The 22,312-nt window shown below is 57.5% G+C and overlaps 1 protein-coding gene across 1 annotated transcript in view; it reads left to right on the top strand.

Annotated features, from left to right (window-relative positions):
- LOC139257591 (guanine nucleotide-binding protein G(I)/G(S)/G(T) subunit beta-3-like) overlaps window positions 1-22,312 on the top strand; it is a 141,988-nt gene that overhangs the window by 115,418 nt on the left and 4,258 nt on the right. The window contains exons 5-7 of the mRNA XM_070874527.1: window positions 16,138-16,300; window positions 17,213-17,279; window positions 18,577-18,778. Coding sequence (XP_070730628.1) covers window positions 16,138-16,300; window positions 17,213-17,279; window positions 18,577-18,778 — 432 coding nt within the window. The remainder of the gene's footprint in view (window positions 1-16,137; window positions 16,301-17,212; window positions 17,280-18,576; window positions 18,779-22,312) is intronic.

Genomic DNA, 22,312 nt, shown 5'->3' with positions numbered 1-22,312 from the left:
AGTGAGAGTCAGTGTGTGTGGGACCCTTACCCCAGTGAGAGTCAGTGTGTATGGGACCCGTACCCCAGTGAGAGTCAGTGTGTGTAGGACCCGTACCCCAGTGAGAGTCGTTGTGTGTGGGACCTGTAACCCAGTGGAGTCAGTGTGTGTGTGACCGTACCCCAGTGAGAGTCAGTGTGTGTGGGACCCGTACCCCAATGAGAGTCAGTGTGTGTGGGACCCGTACCCCAGTGAGAGTCGGTGTGTGTGGGACACGTACCCCAGTGAGAGTCAGTGTGTGTGGGACCCGTACCCCAGTGAGAGTCAGTGTGTGTGGGACACGTACCCCAGTGAGAGTCAGTGTGTGTGGGACACGTACCCCAGTGAGAGTCAGTGTGTGTGGGACACGTACCCCAGTGAGAGTCAGTGTGTGTGGGACCCTTACCCCAGTGAGAGTCAGTGTGTGTGGGACTCGTACCCCAGTGAGCGTCAGTGTTTGTGGGACCCGTACCCCAGTGAGAGTCAGTGTGTGTGGGACCCGTACCCCAGTGGGAATCAGTGTTTGTGGGACCCGTACCCCAGTGGGAGTCAGTGTGTGTGGGACCTGTACCCCAGTGAGAGTCGGTGTGTGTGGGACCTGTACCCCAGTGAGAGTCAGTGTGTGTGTGACCATACCCCAGTGAGAGTCAGTATGTGTGGGACCCGTACCCCAGTGAGAGTCAGTGTGTGTGGGACCCTTAACCCAGTGAGAGTCAGTGTGTGTGGGACACGTACCCCAGTGAGAGTCAGTGTGTGTGGGACACGTACCCCAGTGAGAGTCAGTGTGTGTGGGACCCTTACCCCAGTGAGAGTCAGTGTGTGTGGGACTCGTACCCCAGTGAGCGTCAGTGTTTGTGGGACCCGTACCCCAGTGAGAGTCAGTGTGTGTGGGACCCGTACCCCAGTGGGAATCAGTGTTTGTGGGACCCGTACCCCAGTGGGAGTCAGTGTGTGTGGGACCTGTACCCCAGTGAGAGTCGGTGTGTGTGGGACCTGTACCCCAGTGAGAGTCAGTGTGTGTGTGACCATACCCCAGTGAGAGTCAGTATGTGTGGGACCCGTACCCCAGTGAGAGTCAGTGTGTGTGGGACCCTTAACCCAGTGAGAGTCAGTGTGTGTGGGACCCCTACCCCAGTGAGAGTCAGTGTGTGTGGGACCCGTACCCCAGTGAGAGTCAGTGTGTGTGTGGGACTCGTACCCCAGTGCGAGTCAGTGTTTGTGGGACCCGTACCCCAGTGAGAGTCAGTGTGTGTGGGACCCATACCCCAGTGGGAATCAGTGTTTGTGGGACCCGTACCCCAGTGAGAGTCAGTGTGTGGGGACCCGTACCCCAGTGAGAGTCAGTATGTGTGGGACCCGTACCCCAGTGAGAGTCAGTGTGTGTGGGACCCGTACCCCAGTGAGAATCAGTGTGTGTGGGACCCTTACCCCAGTGAGAGTCAGTGTGTATGGGATCCATACCCCAGTGAGAGTCAGTGTGTATGGGATCCATACCCCAGTGAGAATCAGTGTGTGTGGGACCCGTACCCCAGTGAGAGTCAGTGTGTGTGAGACCCGTACCCCAGTGAGAGTCAGTGTGTGTGGGACCCGTATCCCAGTGAGAGTCAGTGTGTGTGAGACCCGTACCCCAGTGAGAGTCAGTGTGTGTGGGACCCGTAACCCAGTGACAGACAGTGTGTGTGGGACCTGCACCCCAGTGAGAGTCAGTGTGTGTGGGACCCGTACCCCAGTGTGAGTCGGTGTGTGTGGGAACCTTACCCCAGTGAGAGTCAGTGTGTGTGGGACCCGTACCCCAGTGAGAGTCGGTGTGTGTGGGAACCTTACCCCAGTGAGAGTCAGTGTGTGTGGGACCCGTACCCCAGTGAGAGTCAGTTTGTGTGCAAACCCTTACCCCAGTGAGAGTCGGTGTGTGTGGGACCTGTACCCCAGTGAGAGTCAGTGTTTGTGTGATCGTACCCCAGTGAGAGTCAGTGTGTGTGGGACACGTACCCCAGTGAGAGTCAGTGTGTGTGGGACCCTTACCCCAGTGAGAGTCTGTGTGTGTGGGACCCTTACCCCAGTGAGAGTCAGTGTGTGTGGGACCCCTACCCCAGTGAGAGTCAGTGTGTGTGGGACCTGTACCTCAGTGAGAGTCAGTGTGTGTGGGACCCTTACCCCAGTGAGAGTCAGTGTGTGTGGGACCCCTACCCCAGTGAGAGTCAGTGTGTGTGGGACCCGTACCCCAGTGAGAGTCAGTGTGTGTGTGGGACTCGTACCCCAGTGGGAATCAGTGTTTGTGGGACCCGTACCCCAGTGAGAGTCAGTGTGTGGGGACCCGTACCCCAGTGAGAGTCAGTGTGTGTGGGACCCGTACCCCAGTGAGAGTCAGTGTGTGTGGGTCCCGTACCCCAGTGAGAGTCAGTGTGTGTGGAACCCCTATCCCAGTGGGAATCAGTGTTTGTGGGACCCGTACCCCAGTGAGAGTCAGCGTGTGGGGACCCGTACCCCAGTGAGAGTCAGTGTGTGTGGGACCCGTACCCCAGTGAGAGTCAGTGTGTGTGGGACCCGTACCCCAGTGAGAGTCAGTGTGTGTGGGACCCGTACCCCAGTGAGAGTCAGTGTGTGTGGGACGCGTACCCCAGTGAGAGTCAGTGTGTGTGGGAGCCGTACCCCAGTGAGAGTCAGTGTGTGTGGGACTGTACCCCAGTGAGAGTCAGTGTGTGTGGGACATGTACCCCAGTGAGAGTCAGTGTGTGTGGGACCTGTAACCCAGTGAGAGTCAGTGTGTGTGTGACCGTACCCCAGTGAGAGTCAGTGTGTGTGGGACCCGTATCCCAATGAGAGTCAGTGTGTGGGGGACCCGTACCCCAGTGAGAGTCGGTGTGTGTGGGACACGTACCCCAGTGAGAGTCAGTGTGTGTGGGACCCGTACCCCAATGAGAGTCAGTGTGTGTGGGACACGTACCCCAGTGAGAGTCAGTGTGTGTGGGACCCGTACCCCAGTGAGAGTCAGTGTGTGTGGGACACGTACCCCAGTGAGAGTCAGTGTGTGTGGGACACGTACCCCAGTGAGAGTCAGTGTGTGTGGAACCCTTACCCCAGTGAGAGTCAGTGTGTGTGGGACTCGTACCCCAGTGAGAGTCAGTGTTTGTGGGACCCGTACCCCAGTGAGAGTCAGTGTGTGTGGGACCCGTACCCCAGTGGGAATCAGTGTTTGTGGGACCCGTACCCCAGTGGGAGTCAGTGTGTGTGGGACCTGTACCCCAGTGAGAGTCAGTGTGTGTGTGACCATACCCCAGTGAGAGTCAGTATGTGTGGGACCCGTACCCCAGTGAGAGTCAGTGTGTGTGGGACCCTTAACCCAGTGAGAGTCAGTGTGTGTGGGACCCCTACCCCAGTGAGAGTCAGTGTGTGTGGGACCCGTACCCCAGTGAGAGTCAGTGTGTGTGTGGGACTCGTACCCCAGTGCGAGTCAGTGTTTGTGGGACCCGTACCCCAGTGAGAGTCAGTGTGTGTGGGACCCATACCCCAGTGGGAATCAGTGTTTGTGGGACCCGTACCCCAGTGAGAGTCAGTGTGTGGGGACCCGTACCCCAGTGAGAGTCAGTATGTGTGGGACCCGTACCCCAGTGAGAGTCAGTGTGTGTGGGACCCGTACCCCAGTGAGAATCAGTGTGTGTGGGACCCTTACCCCAGTGAGAGTCAGTGTGTATGGGATCCATACCCCAGTGAGAGTCAGTGTGTATGGGATCCATACCCCAGTGAGAATCAGTGTGTGTGGGACCCGTACCCCAGTGAGAGTCAGTGTGTGTGAGACCCGTACCCCAGTGAGAGTCAGTGTGTGTGGGACCCGTATCCCAGTGAGAGTCAGTGTGTGTGAGACCCGTACCCCAGTGAGAGTCAGTGTGTGTGGGACCCGTAACCCAGTGACAGACAGTGTGTGTGGGACCTGTACCCCAGTGAGAGTCAGTGTGTGTGGGACCCGTACCCCAGTGTGAGTCGGTGTGTGTGGGAACCTTACCCCAGTGAGAGTCAGTGTGTGTGGGACCCGTACCCCAGTGAGAGTCGGTGTGTGTGGGGACCCGTACCCCAGTGAGAGTCAGTGTGTGTGGGACCCGTACCCCAGTGAGAGTCAGTTTGTGTGCAAACCCTTACCCCAGTGAGAGACAGTGTGTGTGGGACCCCTACCCCAGTGAGAGTCAGTGTGTGTGGGACCCATACCCCAGTGAGAGTCGGTGTGTGTGGGACCCGTACCCCAGTGAGAGTCAGTGTGTGTGGGACCCGTACCCCAGTGAGAGTCGGTGTGTGTGGGACACGTACCCCAGTGAGAGTCAGTGTGTGTGGGACCCCTACCCCAGTGAGAGTCAGTGTGTGTGGGACCTGTACCTCAGTGAGAGTCAGTGTTTGTGGGACCCGTACCCCAGTGGGAATCAGTGTTTGTGGGACCCGTACCCCAGTGAGAGTCGGTGTGTGTGGGACCTGTACCCCAGTGAGAGTCAGTGTGTGTGTGGGACTCGTACCCCAGTGGGAGTCAGTGTGTGTGGGACACGTACCCCAGTGAGAGTCAGTGTGTGTGGGACCCTTACCCCAGTGAGAGTCTGTGTGTGTGGGACCCTTACCCCAGTGAGAGTCAGTGTGTGTGGGACCCCTACCCCAGTGAGAGTCAGTGTGTGTGGGACCTGTACCTCAGTGAGAGTCAGTGTGTGTGGGACCCTTACCCCAGTGAGAGTCAGTGTGTGTGGGACCCCTACCCCAGTGAGAGTCAGTGTGTGTGGGACCCGTACCCCAGTGAGAGTCAGTGTGTGTGTGGGACTCGTACCCCAGTGCGAGTCAGTGTTTGTGGGACCCGTACCCCAGTGGGAATCAGTGTTTGTGGGACCCGTACCCCAGTGAGAGTCAGTGTGTGGGGACCCGTACCCCAGTGAGAGTCACTGTGTGTGGGACCCGTACCCCAGTGAGAGTCAGTGTGTGTGGGACCCGTACCCCAGTGAGAGTCAGTGTGTGTGGAACCCGTATCCCAGTGGGAATCAGTGTTTGTGGGACCCGTACCCCAGTGAGAGTCAGCGTGTGGGGACCCGTATCCCAGTGAGAGTCAGTGTGTGGGGGACCCGTACCCCAGTGAGAGTCGGTGTGTGTGGGACACGTACCCCAGTGAGAGTCAGTGTGTGTGGGACCCGTACCCCAGTGAGAGTCAGTGTGTGTGGGACCCTTACCCCAGTGAGAGTCAGTGTTTATGGGACCCGTACCCCAGTGAGAGTCAGTGTGTGTGGGACTGTACCCCAGTGAGAGTCAGTGTGTGTGGGACATGTACCCCAGTGAGAGTCAGTGTGTGTGGGACCTGTAACCCAGTGAGAGTCAGTGTGTGTGTGACCGTACCCCAGTGAGAGTCAGTGTGTGTGGGACCCGTATCCCAATGAGAGTCAGTGTGTGTGGGACCCGTACCCCAGTGAGAGTCGGTGTGTGTGGGACACGTACCCCAGTGAGAGTCAGTGTGTGTGGGACCTGTACCCCAATGAGAGTCAGTGTGTGTGGGACACGTACCCCAGTGAGAGTCAGTGTGTGTGGGACACGTACCCCAGTGAGAGTCAGTGTGTGTGGGACCCTTACCCCAGTGAGAGTCAGTGTGTGTGGGACTCGTACCCCAGTGAGAGTCAGTGTTTGAGGGACCCGTACCCCAGTGAGAGTCAGTGTGTGTGGGACCCGTACCCCAGTGGGAATCAGTGTTTGTGGGACCCGTACCCCAGTGGGAATCAAGTTTGTGGGACCCGTACCCCAGTGAGAGTCGGTGTGTGTGGGACACGTACCCCAGTGAGAGTCAGTGTGTGTGGGACCCGTACCCCAATGAGAGTCAGTGTGTGTGGGACACGTACCCCAGTGAGAGTCAGTGTGTGTGGGACACGTACCCCAGTGAGAGTCAGTGTGTGTGGGACCCTTACCCCAGTGAGAGTCAGTGTGTGTGGGACCTGTAACCCAGTGAGAGTCAGTGTGTGTGGGACCCGTACCCCAGTGAGAGTCGGTGTGTGTGGGACCCGTACCGCAGTGAGAGTCAGTGTGTGTGGGACCCGTACCCCAGTGAGAGTCGGTGTGTGTGGGACCCCTACCCCAGTGAGTGTCAGTGTGTGTGGGACCCGGACCCCAGTGAGAGTCAGTGTTTGTGGGACCCGTACCCCAGTGAGAGTCAGTGTGTGGGGACCCGTACCCCAGTGAGAGTCAGTGTGTGTGGGACCCGTACCCCAGTGAGAGTCAGTGTGTGTGTGGGACCCGTACCCCAGTGAGAGTCAGTGTGTGGGGACCCGTATCCCAGTGAGAGTCAGTGTTTGTGGGACCCGTACCCCAGTGAGAGTCAGCGTTTATGGGATCCATACCCCAGTGAGAGTCAGTGTGTGTGGGACCCTTACCCCAGTGAGAGTCGGTGTGTGTGGGACCCGTACCCCAGTGAGAGTCAGTGTGTGTGGGACCCGTACCCCAGTGAGAGTCAGTGTGTGTGGGACCCGTACCCCAGTGAGAGTCAGTGTGTGTGTGGGACCCGTACCCCAGTGAGAGTCAGTGTGTGGGGACCCGTATCCCAGTGAGAGTCAGTGTTTGTGGGACCCGTACCCCAGTGAGAGTCAGCGTTTATGGGATCCATACCCCAGTGAGAGTCAGTGTGTGTGGGACCCGTACCCCAGTGAGAGTCGGTGTGTGTGGGACCTGTACCCCAGTGAGAGTCAGTGTGTGTGGGACCCGTACCCCAGTGAGAGTCGGTGTGTGTGGGACCCGTACCCCAGTGAGAGTCAGTGTGTGTGGGACCCGTACCCCAGTGAGAGTCAGTGTGTGTGGGACCCGTACCCCAGTGAGAGTCAGTGTGTGTGGGACCCGTACCCCAGTGAGTCAGTGTGTGTGGGACCCCTACCCCAATGAGAGCCAGTGTGTGTGGGACCCGTACCCCAGTGAGAGTCAGTGTTTGTGGGACCCGTACCCCAGTGAGAGTCAGTGTGTGGGGACCCGTACCCCAGTGAGAGTCAGTGGGTGTGGGACCCGTACCCCAGTGAGAGTCAGTGTTTGTGGGACCCGTACCCCAGTGAGAGTCAGTGTGTGTGGGACCCGTACCCCAGTGAGAGTCAGTGTGTGTGGGACCTGTACCCCAGTGAGAGTCGGTGTGTGTGGGACACGTACCCCAGTGAGAGTCGGTGTGTGTGGGACACGTACCCCAGTGAGAGACAGTGTGTGTGGGACCCGTTCCCAAAGTGAGTCAGTGTGTGTGGGACCCCTACCCCAGTGAGAGCCAGTGTGTGTGGGACCCGTACCCCAGTGAGAGTCAGTGTTTGTGGGACCCGTATCCCATTGAGAGTCAGTGTTTGTGGGACCCGTACCCCAGTGAGAGTCAGTGTGTGTGGGACCCGCACCCCAGTGAGAGTCAGTGTGTGTGGGACCCGTACCCCAGTGAGAGTCAGTGTGTGTGGGACCCGTACCCCAGTGAGAGTCGGTGTGTGTGGGAACCTTACCCCAGTGAGAGTCAGTGTGTGTGGGACCCGTACCCCAGTGAGAGTCAGTTTGTGTGCAAACCCTTACCCCAGTGAGAGACAGTGTGTGTGGGACCCCTACCCCAGTGAGAGTCAGTGTGTGTGGGACCCATACCCCAGTGAGAGTCGGTGTGTGTGGGACCCGTACCCCAGTGAGAGTCAGTGTGTGTGGGACCCGTACCCCAGTGAGAGTCAGTGTGTGTGTGGGACACGTACCCCAGTGAGAGTCAGTGTGTGTGGGACCCTTAACCCAGTGAGAGTCTGTGTGTGTGGGACCCTTACCCCAGTGAGAGTCAGTGTGTGTGGGACCCCTACCCCAGTGAGAGTCAGTGTGTGTGGGACCCCTACCCCAGTGAGAGTCAGTGTGTGTGGGACCCGTACCCCAGTGAGAGTCAGTGTGTGTGTGGGACTCGTACCCCAGTGCGAGTCATTGTTTGTGGGACCCGCACCCCAGTGGGAATCAGTGTTTGTGGGACCCGTACCCCAGTGAGAGTCAGTGTGTGGGGACCCGTACCCCAGAGAGAGTCAGTGTGTGTGGGACCCTTACCCCAGTGAGAGTCAGTGTGTGTGGGACCCCTACCCCAGTGAGAGTCACTGTGTGTGGGACCCGTACCCCAGTGAGAGTCAGTGTGTGTGGGACCCGTACCCCAGTGAGAGTCATTGTGTATGGGACCCTTACCCTAGTGAGAGTCAGTGTGTGTGGGACCCTTACCCCAGTGAGAGTCAGTGTGTATGGGACCCGTACCCCAGTGAGAGTCAGTGTGTGTAGGACCCGTACCCCAGTGAGAGTCGGTGTGTGTGGGACCTGTAACCCAGTGGAGTCAGTGTGTGTGTGACCGTACCCCAGTGAGAGTCAGTGTGTGTGGGACCCGTACCCCAATGAGAGTCAGTGTGTGTGGGACCCGTACCCCAGTGAGAGTCGGTGTGTGTGGGACACGTACCCCAGTGAGAGTCAGTGTGTGTGGGACCCGTACCCCAGTGAGAGTCAGTGTGTGTGGGACACGTACCCCAGTGAGAGTCAGTGTGTGTGGGACACGTACCCCAGTGAGAGTCGGTGTGTGTGGGACCTGTACCCCAGTGAGAGTCAGTGTGTGTGTGACCGTACCCCAGTGAGAGTCAGTATGTGTGGGACCCGTACCCAGTGAGAGTCAGTGTGTGTGGGACCCTTACCCCAGTGAGAGTCATTGTGTGTGTGGGACCCCTACCCCAGTGAGAGTCAGTGTGTGTGGGACCCGTACCCCAGTGAGAGTCAGTGTGTGTGCGGGACTCGTACCCCAGTGAGAGTCAGTGTGTGTGGGACCCGTACCCCAGTGAGAGTCAGTGTGTGTGGGAACCTTACCCCAGTGAGTGACAGTGTGTGTGGGACCCCTACCCCAGTGAGTGTCAGTGTGTGTGGGACCCGGACCCCAGTGAGAGTCAGTGTTTGTGGGACCCGTACCCCAGTGAGAGTCAGTGTGTGGGGACCCGTACCCCAGTGAGAGTCAGTGTGTGTGGGACCCGTACCCCAGTGAGAGTCAGTGTGTGTGTGGGACCCGTACCCCAGTGAGAGTCAGTGTGTGGGGACCCGTACCCCAGTGAGAGTCAGTGTTTGTGGGACCCGTACCCCAGTGAGAGTCAGCGTTTATGGGATCCATACCCCAGTGAGAGTCAGTGTGTGTGGGACCCTTACCCCAGTGAGAGTCAGTGTGTGTGGGACCCGTACCCCATGAGAGTCGGTGTGTGTGGGACCCGTACCCCAGTGAGAGTCAGTGTGTGTGGGACCCTTACCCCAGTGAGAGTCTGTGTGTGTGGGACCCTTACCCCAGTGAGAGTCAGTGTGTGTGGGACCCGTACCCCAGTGAGAGTCGGTGTGTGTGGGACCCGTACCCCAGTGAGAGTCGGTGTGTGTGGGACCTGTACCCCAGTGAGAGTCGGAGTGTGTGGGACCCGTACCCCAGTGAGAGTCGGTGTGTGTGGGACCCGTACCCCAGTGAGAGTCAGTGTGTGTGGGACCCGTACCCCAGTGAGAGTCAGTGTGTGTGGGACCCGTACCCCATTGAGAGTCAGTGTGTGTGGGACCCGTACCCCAGTGAGTCAGTGTGTGTGGGACCCTTACCCCAGTGAGAGTCAGTGTGTGTGGGACCCCTACCCCAGTGAGAGTCAGTGTGTGTGGGACCTGTACCTCAGTGAGAGTCAGTGTGTGTGGGACCCTTACCCCAGTGAGAGTCAGTGTGTGTGGGACCCCTACCCCAGTGAGAGTCAGTGTGTGTGGGACCCGTACCCCAGTGAGAGTCAGTGTGTGTGTGGGACTCGTACCCCAGTGCGAGTCAGTGTTTGTGGGACCCGTACCCCAGTGGGAATCAGTGTTTGTGGGACCCGTACCCCAGTGAGAGTCAGTGTGTGGGGACCCGTACCCCAGTGAGAGTCAGTGTGTGTGGGACCCATACCCCAGTGAGAGTCAGTGTGTGTGGGACCCGTACCCCAGTGAGAGTCAGTGTGTGTGGAACCCGTATCCCAGTGGGAATCAGTGTTTGTGGGACCCGTACCCCAGTGAGAGTCAGCGTGTGGGGACCCGTACCCCAGTGAGAGTCAGTGTGTGTGGGACCCGTACCCCAGTGAGAGTCAGTGTGTGTGGGACCCGTACCCCAGTGAGAGTCAGTGTGTGTGGGACCCGTACCCCAGTGAGAGTCAGTGTGTGTGGGACCCTTACCCCAGTGAGAATCAGTGTGTATGGGACCCGTACCCAAGTGAGAGTCAGTGTGTGTGGGACTGTACCCCAGTGAGAGTCAGTGTGTGTGGGACATGTACCCCAGTGAGAGTCAGTGTGTGTGGGACCTGTAACCCAGTGAGAGTCAGTGTGTGTGTGACCGTACCCCAGTGAGAGTCAGTGTGTGTGGGACCCGTATCCCAATGAGAGTCAGTGTGTGTGGGACCCGTACCCCAGTGAGTGTCGGTGTGTGTGGGACACGTACCCCAGTGAGAGTCAGTGTGTGTGGGACCCGTACCCCAATGAGAGTCAGTGTGTGTGGGACACGTACCCCAGTGAGAGTCAGTGTGTGTGGGACACGTACCCCAGTGAGAGTCAGTGTGTGTGGGGCCCTTACCCCAGTGAGAGTCAGTGTGTGTGGGACTCGTACCCCAGTGAGAGTCAGTGTTTGTGGGACCCGTACCCCAGTGAGAGTCAGTGTGTGTGGGACCCGTACCCCAGTGGGAATCAGTGTTTGTGGGACCCGTACCCCAGTGGGAATCAAGTTTGTGGGACCCGTACCCCAGTGAGAGTCGGTGTGTGTGGGACCTGTACCCCAGTGAGAGTCAGTGTGTGTGGGACCCTTACCCCAGTGAGAGTCAGTGTGTGTGGGACCCCTACCCCAGTGAGAGTCAGTGTGTGTGGGACCCGTAACCCAGTGAGAGTCAGTGTGTGTGTGGGACTCGTACCCCAGTGCGAGTCAGTGTTCGTGGGACCCGTACCCCAGTGAGAGTCAGTGTGTGTGGGACGCGTACCCCAGTGAGAGTCAGTGTGTGTGGGACCCTTACCCTAGTGAGAGTCAGTGTGTGTGGGACCCTTACCCCAGTGAGAGTCAGTGTGTATGGGACCCGTACCCCAGTGAGAGTCAGTGTGTGTAGGACCCGTACCCCAGTGAGAGTCAGTGTGTGTGGGACCCGTACCCCAATGAGAGTCAGTGTGTGTGGGACCCGTACCCCAGTGAGAGTCGGTGTGTGTGGGACACGTACCCCAGTGAGAGTCAGTGTGTGTGGGACCCGTACCCCAGTGAGAGTCAGTGTGTGTGGGACACGTACCCCAGTGAGAGTCAGTGTGTGTGGGACACGTACCCCAGTGAGAGTCAGTGTGTGTGGGACCCGTACCCCAGTGAGAGTCAGTGTGTGTGGGACCCTTACCCCAGTGAGAGTCAGTGTGTGTGGGACCCCTACCCCAGTGAGAGTCAGTGTGTGTGGGACCCGTACCCCAGTGAGAGTCAGTGTGTGTGTGGGACTCGTACCCCAGTGCGAGTCAGTGTTTGTGGGACCCGTACCCCAGTGAGAGTCAGTGTGTGTGGGACCCATACCCCAGTGGGAATCAGTGTTTGTGGGACCCGTACCCCAGTGAGAGTCAGTGTGTGGGGACCCGTACCCCAGTGAGAGTCAGTATGTGTGGGACCCGTACCCCAGTGAGAGTCAGTGTGTGTGGGACCCGTACCCCAGTGAGAATCAGTGTGTGTGGGACCCTTACCCCAGTGAGAGTCAGTGTGTATGGGATCCATACCCCAGTGAGAGTCAGTGTGTATGGGATCCATACCCCAGTGAGAATCAGTGTGTGTGGGACCCGTACCCCAGTGAGAGTCAGTGTGTGTGAGACCCGTACCCCAGTGAGAGTCAGTGTGTGTGGGACCCGTATCCCAGTGAGAGTCAGTGTGTGTGAGACCCGTACCCCAGTGAGAGTCAGTGTGTGTGGGACCCGTAACCCAGTGACAGAGTGTGTGTGGGACCTGTACCCCAGTGAGAGTCAGTGTGTGTGGGACCCGTACCCCAGTGAGAGTCGGTGTGTGTGGGAACCTTACCCCAGTGAGAGTCAGTGTGTGTGGGACCCGTACCCCAATGAGAGTCGGTGTGTGTGGGAACCTTACCCCAGTGAGAGTCAGTGTGTGTGGGACCCGTACCCCAGTGAGAGTCAGTGTGTGTGGGACCCGTACCCCAGTGAGAGTCAGTGTGTGTGGGACCCATACCCCAGTGAGAGTCGGTGTGTGTGGGACCCGTACCCCAGTGAGAGTCAGTGTGTGTGGGACCTGTACCCCAGTGAGAGTCGGTGTGTGTGGGACACGTACCCCAGTGAGAGTCAGTGTGTGTGGGACCCGTACCCCAGTGAGAGTCGGTGTGTGTGGGACACGTACCCCAGTGGGAATCAGTGTTTGTGGGACCCGTACCCCAGTGGGAATCAGTGTTTGTGGGACCCGTACCCCAGTGAGAGTCGGTGTGTGTGGGACCTGTACCCCAGTGAGATTCAGTGTTTGTGTGACCGTACCCCAGTGAGAGTCAGTGTGTGTGGGACACGTACCCCAGTGAGAGTCAGTGTGTGTGGGACCCTTACCCCAGTGAGAGTCTGTGTGTGTGGGACCCTTACCCCAGTGAGAGTCAGTGTGTGTGGGACCCCTACCCCAGTGAGAGTCAGTGTGTGTGGGACCTGTACCTCAGTGAGAGTCAGTGTGTGTGGGACCCTTACCCCAGTGAGAGTCAGTGTGTGTGGGACCCCTACCCCAGTGAGAGTCAGTGTGTGTGGGACCCGTACCCCAGTGAGAGTCAGTGTGTGTGTGGGACGCGTACCCCAGTGCGAGTCAGTGTTTGTGGGACACGTACCCCAGTGGGAATCAGTGTTTGTGGGACACGTACCCCAGTGAGAGTCAGTGTGTGGGGACCCGTACCCCAGTGAGAGTCAGTGTGTGTGGGACCCGTACCCCAGTGAGAGTCAGTGTGTGTGGGACCCGTACCCCAGTGAGAGTCAGTGTGTGTGGAACCCGTATCCCAGTGGGAATCAGTGTTTGTGGGACCCGTACCCCAGTGAGAGTCAGCGTGTGGGGACCCGTACCCCAGTGAGAGTCAGTGTGTGTGGGACCCGTACCCCAGTGAGAGTCAGTGTGTGTGGGACCCGTACCCCAGTGAGAGTCAGTGTGTGTGGGACCCGTACCCCAGTGAGAGTCAGTGTGTGTGGGACCCTTACCCCAGTGAGAGTCAGTGTGTATGGGACCCGTACCCCAGTGAGAGTCAGTGTGTGTGGGACTGTACCCCAGTGAGAGTCAGTGTGTGTGGGACATGTACCCCAGTGAGAGTCAGTGTGTGTGGGACCTGTAACCCAGTGAGAGTCAGTGTGTGTGTGACCGTACCCCAGTGAGAGTCAGTGTGTGTGGGACCCGTATCCCAATGAGAGTCAGTGTGTGTGGGACCCGTACCCCAGTGAGAGTCGGTGTGTGTGGGACACGTACCCCAGTGAGAGTCAGTGTGTGTGGGACCCGTACCCCAATGAGAGTCAGTGTGTGTGGGACACGTACCCCAGTGAGAGTCAGTGTGTGTGGGACACGTACCCCAGTGAGAGTCAGTGTGTGTGGGACCCTTACCCCAGTGAGAGTCAGTGTGTGTGGGACTCGTACCCCAGTGAGAGTCAGTGTTTGAGGGACCCGTACCCCAGTGAGAGTCAGTGTGTGTGGGACCCGTACCCCAGTGGGAATCAGTGTTTGTGGGACCCGTACCCCAGTGGGAATCAAGTTTGTGGGACCCGTACCCCAGTGAGAGTCGGTGTGTGTGGGACCTGTACCCCAGTGAGAGTCAGTGTGTGTGTGACCGTACCCCAGTGAGAGTCAGTATGTGTGGGACCCGTACCCCAGTGAGAGTCAGTGTGTGTGGGACCCTTACCCCAGTGAGAGTCAGTGTGTGTGGGACCCCTACCCCAGTGAGAGTCAGTGTGTGTGGGACCCGTAACCCAGTGAGAGTCAGTGTGTGTGTGGGACTCGTACCCCAGTGCGAGTCAGTGTTTGTGGGACCCGTACCCCAGTGAGAGTCAGTGTGTGTGGGACCCGTACCCCAGTGAGAGTCAGTGTGTGTGGGACCCTTACCCTAGTGAGAGTCAGTGTGTGTGGGACCCTTACCCCAGTGAGAGTCAGTGTGTATGGGACCCGTACCCCAGTGAGAGTCAGTGTGTGTAGGACCCGTACCCCAGTGAGAGTCGTTGTGTGTGGGACCTGTAACCCAGTGGAGTCAGTGTGTGTGTGACCGTACCCCAGTGAGAGTCAGTGTGTGTGGGACCCGTACCCCAATGAGAGTCAGTGTGTGTGGGACCCGTACCCCAGTGAGAGTCGGTGTGTGTGGGACACGTACCCCAGTGAGAGTCAGTGTGTGTGGGACCCTTACCCCAGTGAGAGTCAGTGTGTGTGGGACTCGTACCCCAGTGAGAGTCAGTGTTTGTGGGACCCGTACCCCAGTGAGAGTCAGTGTGTGTGGGACCCGTACCCCAGTGGGAATCAGTGTTTTTAAGGGACCCGTACCCTAGTGGGAGTCAGTGTGTGTGGGACCCGTACCCCAGTGAGAGTCGGTGTGTGTGGGACCTGTACCCCAGTGAGAGTCAGTGTGTGTGTGACCATACCCCAGTGAGAGTCAGTATGTGTGGGACCCGTACCCCAGTGAGAGTCAGTGTGTGTGGGACCCTTACCCCAGTGAGAGTCAGTGTGTGTGGGACCCCTACCCCAGTGAGAGTCAGTGTGTGTGGGACCCGTACCCCAGTGAGAGTCAGTGTGTGTGTGGGACTCGTACCCCAGTGCGAGTCAGTGTTTGTGGGACCCGTACCCCAGTGAGAGTCAGTGTGTGTGGGACCCATACCCCAGTGGGAATCAGTGTTTGTGGGACCCGTACCCCAGTGAGAGTCAGTGTGTGGGGACCCGTACCCCAGTGAGAGTCAGTATGTGTGGGACCCGTACCCCAGTGAGAGTCAGTATGTGTGGGACCCGTACCCCAGTGAGAATCAGTGTGTGTGGGACCCTTACCCCAGTGAGAGTCAGTGTGTATGGGATCCATACCCCAGTGAGAGTCAGTGTGTATGGGATCCATACCCCAGTGAGAATCAGTGTGTGTGGGACCCGTACCCCAGTGAGAGTCAGTGTGTGTGAGACCCGTACCCCAGTGAGAGTCAGTGTGTGTGGGACCCGTATCCCAGTGAGAGTCAGTGTGTGTGAGACCCGTACCCCAGTGAGAGTCAGTGTGTGTGGGACCCACATCCCAGTGAGAGTCGGTGTGTGTGGGACCCGTACCCCAGTGAGAGTCAGTGTGTGTGGGACCCACATCCCAGTGAGAGTCAGTGTGTGTGAGACCCGTACCCCAGTGAGAGTCAGTGTGTGTGGGACCCACATCCCAGTGAGAGTCGGTGTGTGTGGGACCCGTACCCCAGTGAGAGTCAGTGTGTGTGGGACCCACATCCCAGTGAGAGTCAGTGTTTGTGGGACCCGTACCCCAGTGAGAGTCGGTGTGTGTGGGACCCGTACCCCAGTGAGAGTCGGTGTGTCTGGGACCCCGTACCCCAGTGAGAGTCAGTGTGTGTGGGACCCGTACCCCAGTGAGAGTCAGTGTGTGGGACCCGTACCCCAGTGAGAGTCAGTGTGTGTGGGACCCGTACCCCAGTGAGAGTCGGTGTGTCTGGGACCCCGTACCCCAGTGAGAGTCAGGGTGTGTGGGACCCGTACCCCAGTGAGAGTCAGTATGTGTGGGACCCGTACCCCAGTGAGAGTCAGTGTGTGTGGGACCCGTACCCCAGTGAGAGTCAGTGTGTGTTGTACCCGTACCCCAGTGAGAGTCAGTGTGTGTGGGACCCGTACCCCAGTGAGAGTCAGTGTGTGTGGGACCCTTATCCCAGTGAGAGTCAGTGTGTGTGGGACCCGTACCCCAGTGAGAGTCAGTGTGTGTGGGACCCGTATCCCAGTGAGAGTCAGTGTGTGTGGGACCCGTACCCCAGTGAGAGTCAGTGTGTGTGGGACCCGTACCCCAGTGAGAGTCAGTGTGTGTGGGACCCGTACCCCAGTGAGAGTCGGTGTTTGTGGGACCCATACCCCAGTGAGAGTCAGTGTGTTTGTGGGACTGTACCCCAAAGTGTTGTACCGCAGTGAGCGTTGTCTGATTTATCTCACAGGTCCACGCCATCCCACTGAAATCCTCCTGGGTCATGACCTGTTGCTACGCCCCGTCCGGGAACTGCGTGGCCTGCGGGGGACTGGACAACATGTGCTCCATCTACAACCTGAAGACACGGGAAGGCAACGTCAAGGTGAACCGCGAGCTGGCGGGTCACAACGGTGAGTTCCGAGCCCCTCGCGCTGAGCGATGAAAGCACAGGCCCCCAACTGTCGGTTCGCTCTCGCTCTAAGTGCTTTTGCCCTTGGCGGCTTCGAATCACTCCCCTTACAACAGTTCAAGAACACCAGAATTACAGTGGTGAGCAGGAAATACACATGTTATCGCTGGATCTTTGGGTCTCAACCGTCACAATGCTTTTATTCAAGTTAAAGCACACGCCTGCACCCAGTAAAAAACACACCCTGGTGGTGTAAGACAAACAAACGCAGTACAACACACAACCCTGGCCCGTCAGAAAAGCCCCTAACGCGAAGTACCCACGACTAAAACATCTCGGCTCTGATTCAAAAGTGCACCTCCGAATCTGTCCAACAGAATTGTGCGCACGCTCACGACCCGTGCTAAAACCTCCCCACGAAACCCCGAAGGCTTGGTTGGGACACACGCACCCCTTCACAGTACGCGGTGGTTGTTAAAGATGCATGGACTGGGATAAATGCTCAGCAGTTACCCATCTGGCTTACGCGCTGCTTCTCCCGATGAGGCGTATCGTATGGGTCTGTACCAATCCGTGGTATTCAAGTCTAGTCTCGTGGTCAGCTTCCCAGTGGAAATAGCGAGGCTCTCTTTGCTCGTAGATGGTGTTTCTTCTTTCAGTCCCAGATGAAGCGCTCGGTCCTTGTTGAATGAAGCGAGGAAGCGTAGAAGAGAGAGGGATGGCACTGGACTGATCCTCCCCCGGACTGTAATCGAACCACAGGCACTGTGGGAAGGGCCTCTTGTTCCCCAATCCCCCGGCGGGGGGGGTCACGCCATCTCCCCCCGGCCCCTCTCCCTCCCCCGCCCCCCCCCCCCTCGGTTGCCAAGCCCTCCCTCCGTTGCTAAGGACCCTTTTTCTTCTCGTCGCCTAGGTTACCTCTCCTGCTGCCGTTTCCTCAACGACAACGAGATCATCACCAGCTCCGGAGACACCACCTGGTGAGTACCGACCGTTCCCATTGGCTGCCAGAACAGGAAAGGCCCAGGCTCCATCCCGGGCCTAGTGCTGAGTTAGCCTGATCACACGCACAAATAAACAAGACACTTGCATTTATATAGCGCCTTTCACGACCACCGGACGTCTCAAAACGTTTTAAACCAACGAAGAACTTTTTGGAGTGTGGTCTCTGTTGCAATGTGGGAAACGTGGCAGCCAATTTGCGCACAGCAAGCTCCCACACACAGCAACGGGATAATGACCCAGATAACCTGTTTTAATGATTGAGGGATAAATATTGGCCCCAGGACACCGGGGAGAACTCCCCTGCTCTTCTTGAAATAGTGGCCGTGGGATCTTTTACGTCCACCCGAGAGATCAGAGGGTGCCTCGGTTTAATGTCCCATCCGAACAACGGCACCTCCGACAGTGCGGCACTACCTCAGCGTTGCCCCTCTGACAGCGCAGTGCGGCGCTCCCTCAGTACCGCCCCTCCGATAGCGCAGCACTTCCTCAGTACTGCCCCTCCAGCAGCGCAGTACGGTGCTCCCTCAGCACTGGCCCTCCGACAGTGCAGCGCTCTCTCAGTACTGCCCCTCTGACAGCGTAGTACCGCCCCTCCGACAGCGCAGTATGGCACTCCCTCAGTACTGCCCCTCCGACAGTGCAGCACTCCCTCAGTACTGCCCCTCCGACAGTGCAGCACTGCCTCAGTACTGCCCCTCCGACAGTGCGGCGCTCCCTCAGTACTGCCCCTCCGACAGTGCAGCGCTCCCTCAGTACTGCCCCTCCGACAGTGCGGCGCTCCCTAAGTACCGCCCCTCCGACAGCGTAGTATGGCGCTCCCTCAGTACTGCCCCTCCGACAGCGCAGTACGGCGCTCCCTCAGTACTGCCCTTCCGACAGTGCAGCGTTCCCTCAGTACTGCCCCTCCGACAGTGCGGCGCTCCCTAAGTACCGCCCCTCCGACAGCGTAGTATGGCGCTCCCTCAGTAGTGCCCTTCCGACAGCGCAGCACGGCGCTCCCTCAGTACTGCCCTTCCGACAGCGCAGTACGGCGCTCCCTCAGTACTGCCCTGGGAGTGACAGCCTAGATTTGCGTGCTCAAGTCTTTCGAGTGGGACTCGAACCCACAACCGTCCGAGACGGAGTTCACACACCCAGAGCAGGAGAGGCCCAGGCTCCATCCCCGGCCTGTGCTGAGTTAGCCTGATCTTACACGGGAAAAGCTCATCGTTCAACCTGCGCGCAAACGTTTATTCTATTTCCCCATGCCCCCTCCCTCCTCTCCCCTCGCAGCATACTCTGGGACATCGAGACGGGGCAGGAGAAGACCACTTTCGCGGGCCACAGCGGAGACGTCATGAGCCTTGCCGTATCCCCTGACTACTCGCTCTTTATCTCGGGGGCTTGTGATGCTACATCCAAGCTCTGGGACATCCGCCAAGCAGAGTGCCGTCAAACCTTCCTGGGTCACGAGTCGGACATCAACGCTATCTGTGTGAGTGTCAGCCATAACCCCCGAACCCCTCGATTAGATTCCAGCCTGTAACTCACTCCCGGGTATCTGTTATTCTATATATAAACCCCCGAACCTCTCGATTAGATTCCAGCCTGTAACTCACTCCCGGGTATCTGTTATTCTATATATAAACCCCCGAACCCCTCGATTAGATTCCAGCCTGTAACTCACTCCCGGGTATCTGTTATTCTATATATAAACCCCCCGAACCCCTCGATTAGATTCCAGCCTGTAACTTACTCCCGGGTATCTGTTATTCTATATATAAACCCCCTGAACCCCTCGATTAGATTCCAGTCTGTAACTCACTCCCGGGTATCTGTTGTTCTATATATAAATCCCCCGAACCCCTCAATTAGATTCCAGCTTGTAACTCACTCCCGGGTATCTGTTATTCTATATATAAACTCCCCCGAACCCCTCGATTAGATCCCAGCCTGTAACTCACTCCCGGGTATCTGTTATTCTATATATAAACCCCTCTGAACCCCTCGATTAGATTCCAGCCTGTAACTCACTCCCGAGTATCTGTTATTCTATATATAAACCCCCCGAACCCCTCGATTAGATTCCAGCCTGTAACTCACTCCCGGATATCTGTTATTGTATATATAAACCCCCCGAACCCCTCGATTAGATTCCAGCCTGTAACTCACTCCCGGGTATCTGTATTCTATGTATAAACCCCCCGAAACCCTCGATTAGATTCCAGCCTGTAACTCACTCCCGGGTATCTGTTGTTCTATATATAAACCCCCTGAACCCCTCGATTAGATTCCAGCCTGTAACTCACTCCCAGGTATCTGTTATTGTATATATAAACCCCCCGAACCCCTCGATTAGATTCCAGCCTGTAACTCACTCCCAGGTATCTATTATTCTATATATAAACCCCCCGAACCCCTCGATTAGATTCCAGCCTGTAACTCACTCCCAGGTATCTGTTATTCTATATATAAACCCCCGAACCCCTCGATTAGATTCCAGTCTGTAACTCACTCCCGGGTATCTGTTATTCTATATATAAACCCACGAACCCCTCGATTAGATTCCAGCCTGTAACTCACTCCCGGGTATCTGTTATTGTATATATAAACCCCCCGAACCCCTCGATTAGATTCCAGCCTGTAACTCACTCCCAGGTATCTGTTATTCTATATATAAACCCCCGAACAGCTCGATTAGATTCCAGTCTGTAACTCACTCCCGGGTATCTGTTATTCTATATATAAACCCACGAACCCCTCGATTAGATTCCAGCCTGTAACTCACTCCCAGGTATCTGTTATTGTATATATAAACCCCCCGAACCCCTCGATTAGATTCCAGCCTGTAACTCACTCCCAGGTATCTATTATTCTATATATAAACCCCCCGAACCCCTCGATTAGATTCCAGCCTGTAACTCACTCCCAGGTATCTGTTATTCTATATATAAACCCCCGAACCCCTCGATTAGATTCCAGTCTGTAACTCACTCCCGGGTATCTGTTATTCTATATATAAACCCACGAACCCCTCGATTAGATTCCAGCCTGTAACTCACTCCCGGGTATCTGTTATTGTATATATAAACCCCCCGAACCCCTCGATTAGATTCCAGCCTGTAACTCACTCCCGGGTATCTGTTATTCTATATATAAACCCCCGAACCCCTCGATTAGATTCCAGCCTGTAACTCACTCCCGGGTATCTGTTATTCTATATATAAACCCCCCGAACCCCTCGATTAGATTCCAGCCTATAACTCACTCCCGGGTATCTGTTATTCTATATATAAACCCCCCGAACCCCTCGATTAGATTCCAGCCTGTAACTCACTCCCGGATATCTGTTATTCTATATATAAACCCCCCGAACCCCTCGATTAGATTCCAGCCCTGTAACTCACTCCCGGATATCTGTTATTCTATATATAAACCCCCCGAACCCCTCGATTAGATTCCAGCCTGTAACTCACTCCCGGATATCTGTTATTCTATATATAAACCCCCCGAACCCCTCGATTAGATTCCAGCCTGTAACTCACTCCCGGATATCTGTTATTCTATATATAAACCCCCCGAACCCCTCGATTAGATTCCAGCCTGTAACTCACTCCCGGGTATCTGTTATTCTATATATAAACCCCCCGAACCCCTCGATTAGATTCCAGCCTGTAACTCACTCCCGGATATCTGTTATTCTATATATAAACCAAGACATTTGGGTTGAGGGAGAGGGCGAGAAGGTGGCGTTGAGGGAGACGGGGAGGAGATGGGGTTGAGGGAGATGGGGTGGAGGTGGGGTTGAGGGATAGAAGCTGGGGTTGAGGGAGAGAAGCTGGGGTTGAGGGAGAGGGAGAGAAGCTGGGGTTGAGGGAGAGAAGCTGGGGTTGAGGGAGATGGGGAGGAGCTGGGGTTGAGAGACGGGGAGGAGCTGGGTTTTAGGGAGATGGGGAGCTGGGTTTGAGGGAGAGACGGGGAGAAGCTGGAGTTGAGGGAGAGGTGCTATGGTTGAGGGAGAGGAGGAGCGGAGCTGGGGTTGAGGGAGAGGGAGAGCGGAGCTCGGGTTGAGGGAGACGGAGGGGATGAGAGAGAGGAGCTGGTGTTGAGGGAGATGGAGGGGATGAGGGAGAGGGAGCGGAGCTGGTGTTGAGGGAAAGAGAGGGGAGCTGGCGTTGAGGGAGAGGGGGACGGAGTGGATGAGGGAGAGGGAGCGCAGCTGGGGTTGAGGGAGAGGGAGGGGAGCTGGGGATGAGGAAGAGGGGGACGGAGGGGATAAGGGAGAGGGAGCGGAGCTGGGGTTGAGGGAGAGGGAGGGGAGTTGGGGTTGAGGGAGAGGGGGACGGAGGGGATGAGGGAGAGTGAGCGGAGCTGGAGTTGAGGGAGAGGGGGGGGAGCTGGGGTTGAGGGAGAGGGGGACGGAGGGGATGAGGGAGAGGGAGTGGAGCTGGGGTTGAGGGAGAGGGAGGGGAGCTGGGGTTGAGGGAGAGGGGGACAGAGGGGATGAGGGAGAGGGAGGGGAGCTGGGGTTGAGGGAGTGGGAGGGGAGCTGGGGTTGAGGGAGAGGGGGACGGAGGGGATGAGGGAGAGGGAGCGGAGCTGGGGTTGAGGGAGAGGTAGTGGAGCTGGGGTTGAGGGAGAGGGAGGGAGCTGGGGTTGAGGGAGAGGGAGTGGAGCTGGAGTTGAGGGAGAGCGGGGGGAGCTGGGGTTGAGGGAGAGGGGAGGGAGCTGGGGATGAGGGAGAGGGAGTGGAGCTGGGGTTGAGGGAGAGGGAGCAGAGCTGGGGGTGAGGGAGTGGGAGGGGAGCTGGGGTTGAGGGAGAGGGGGACGGAGGGGATGAGGAAGAGGTAGTGGAGCTGGGGTTGAGGGAGAGGGAGGGAGCTGGGGTTGAGGGAGAGGGAGGGATGCTGGGGTTGAGGGAGAGGGGAGGGAGCTGGGGATGAGGGAGAGGGAGTGGAGCTGGGGTTGAGGGAGAGGTAGGGGAGCTGGGGTTGAGGGAGAGGGGAGGGAGCTGGGGTTGAGGGAGAGG

This window comes from Pristiophorus japonicus, unplaced genomic scaffold (assembly GCF_044704955.1).
Source record: "Pristiophorus japonicus isolate sPriJap1 unplaced genomic scaffold, sPriJap1.hap1 HAP1_SCAFFOLD_874, whole genome shotgun sequence".
In the NCBI taxonomy this organism is placed as follows: Eukaryota; Metazoa; Chordata; class Chondrichthyes; family Pristiophoridae; genus Pristiophorus; species Pristiophorus japonicus.
The sequence above is the reverse complement of the archived record's forward strand: the minus strand, read 5'-3'. Positions and strand labels throughout refer to the sequence as shown.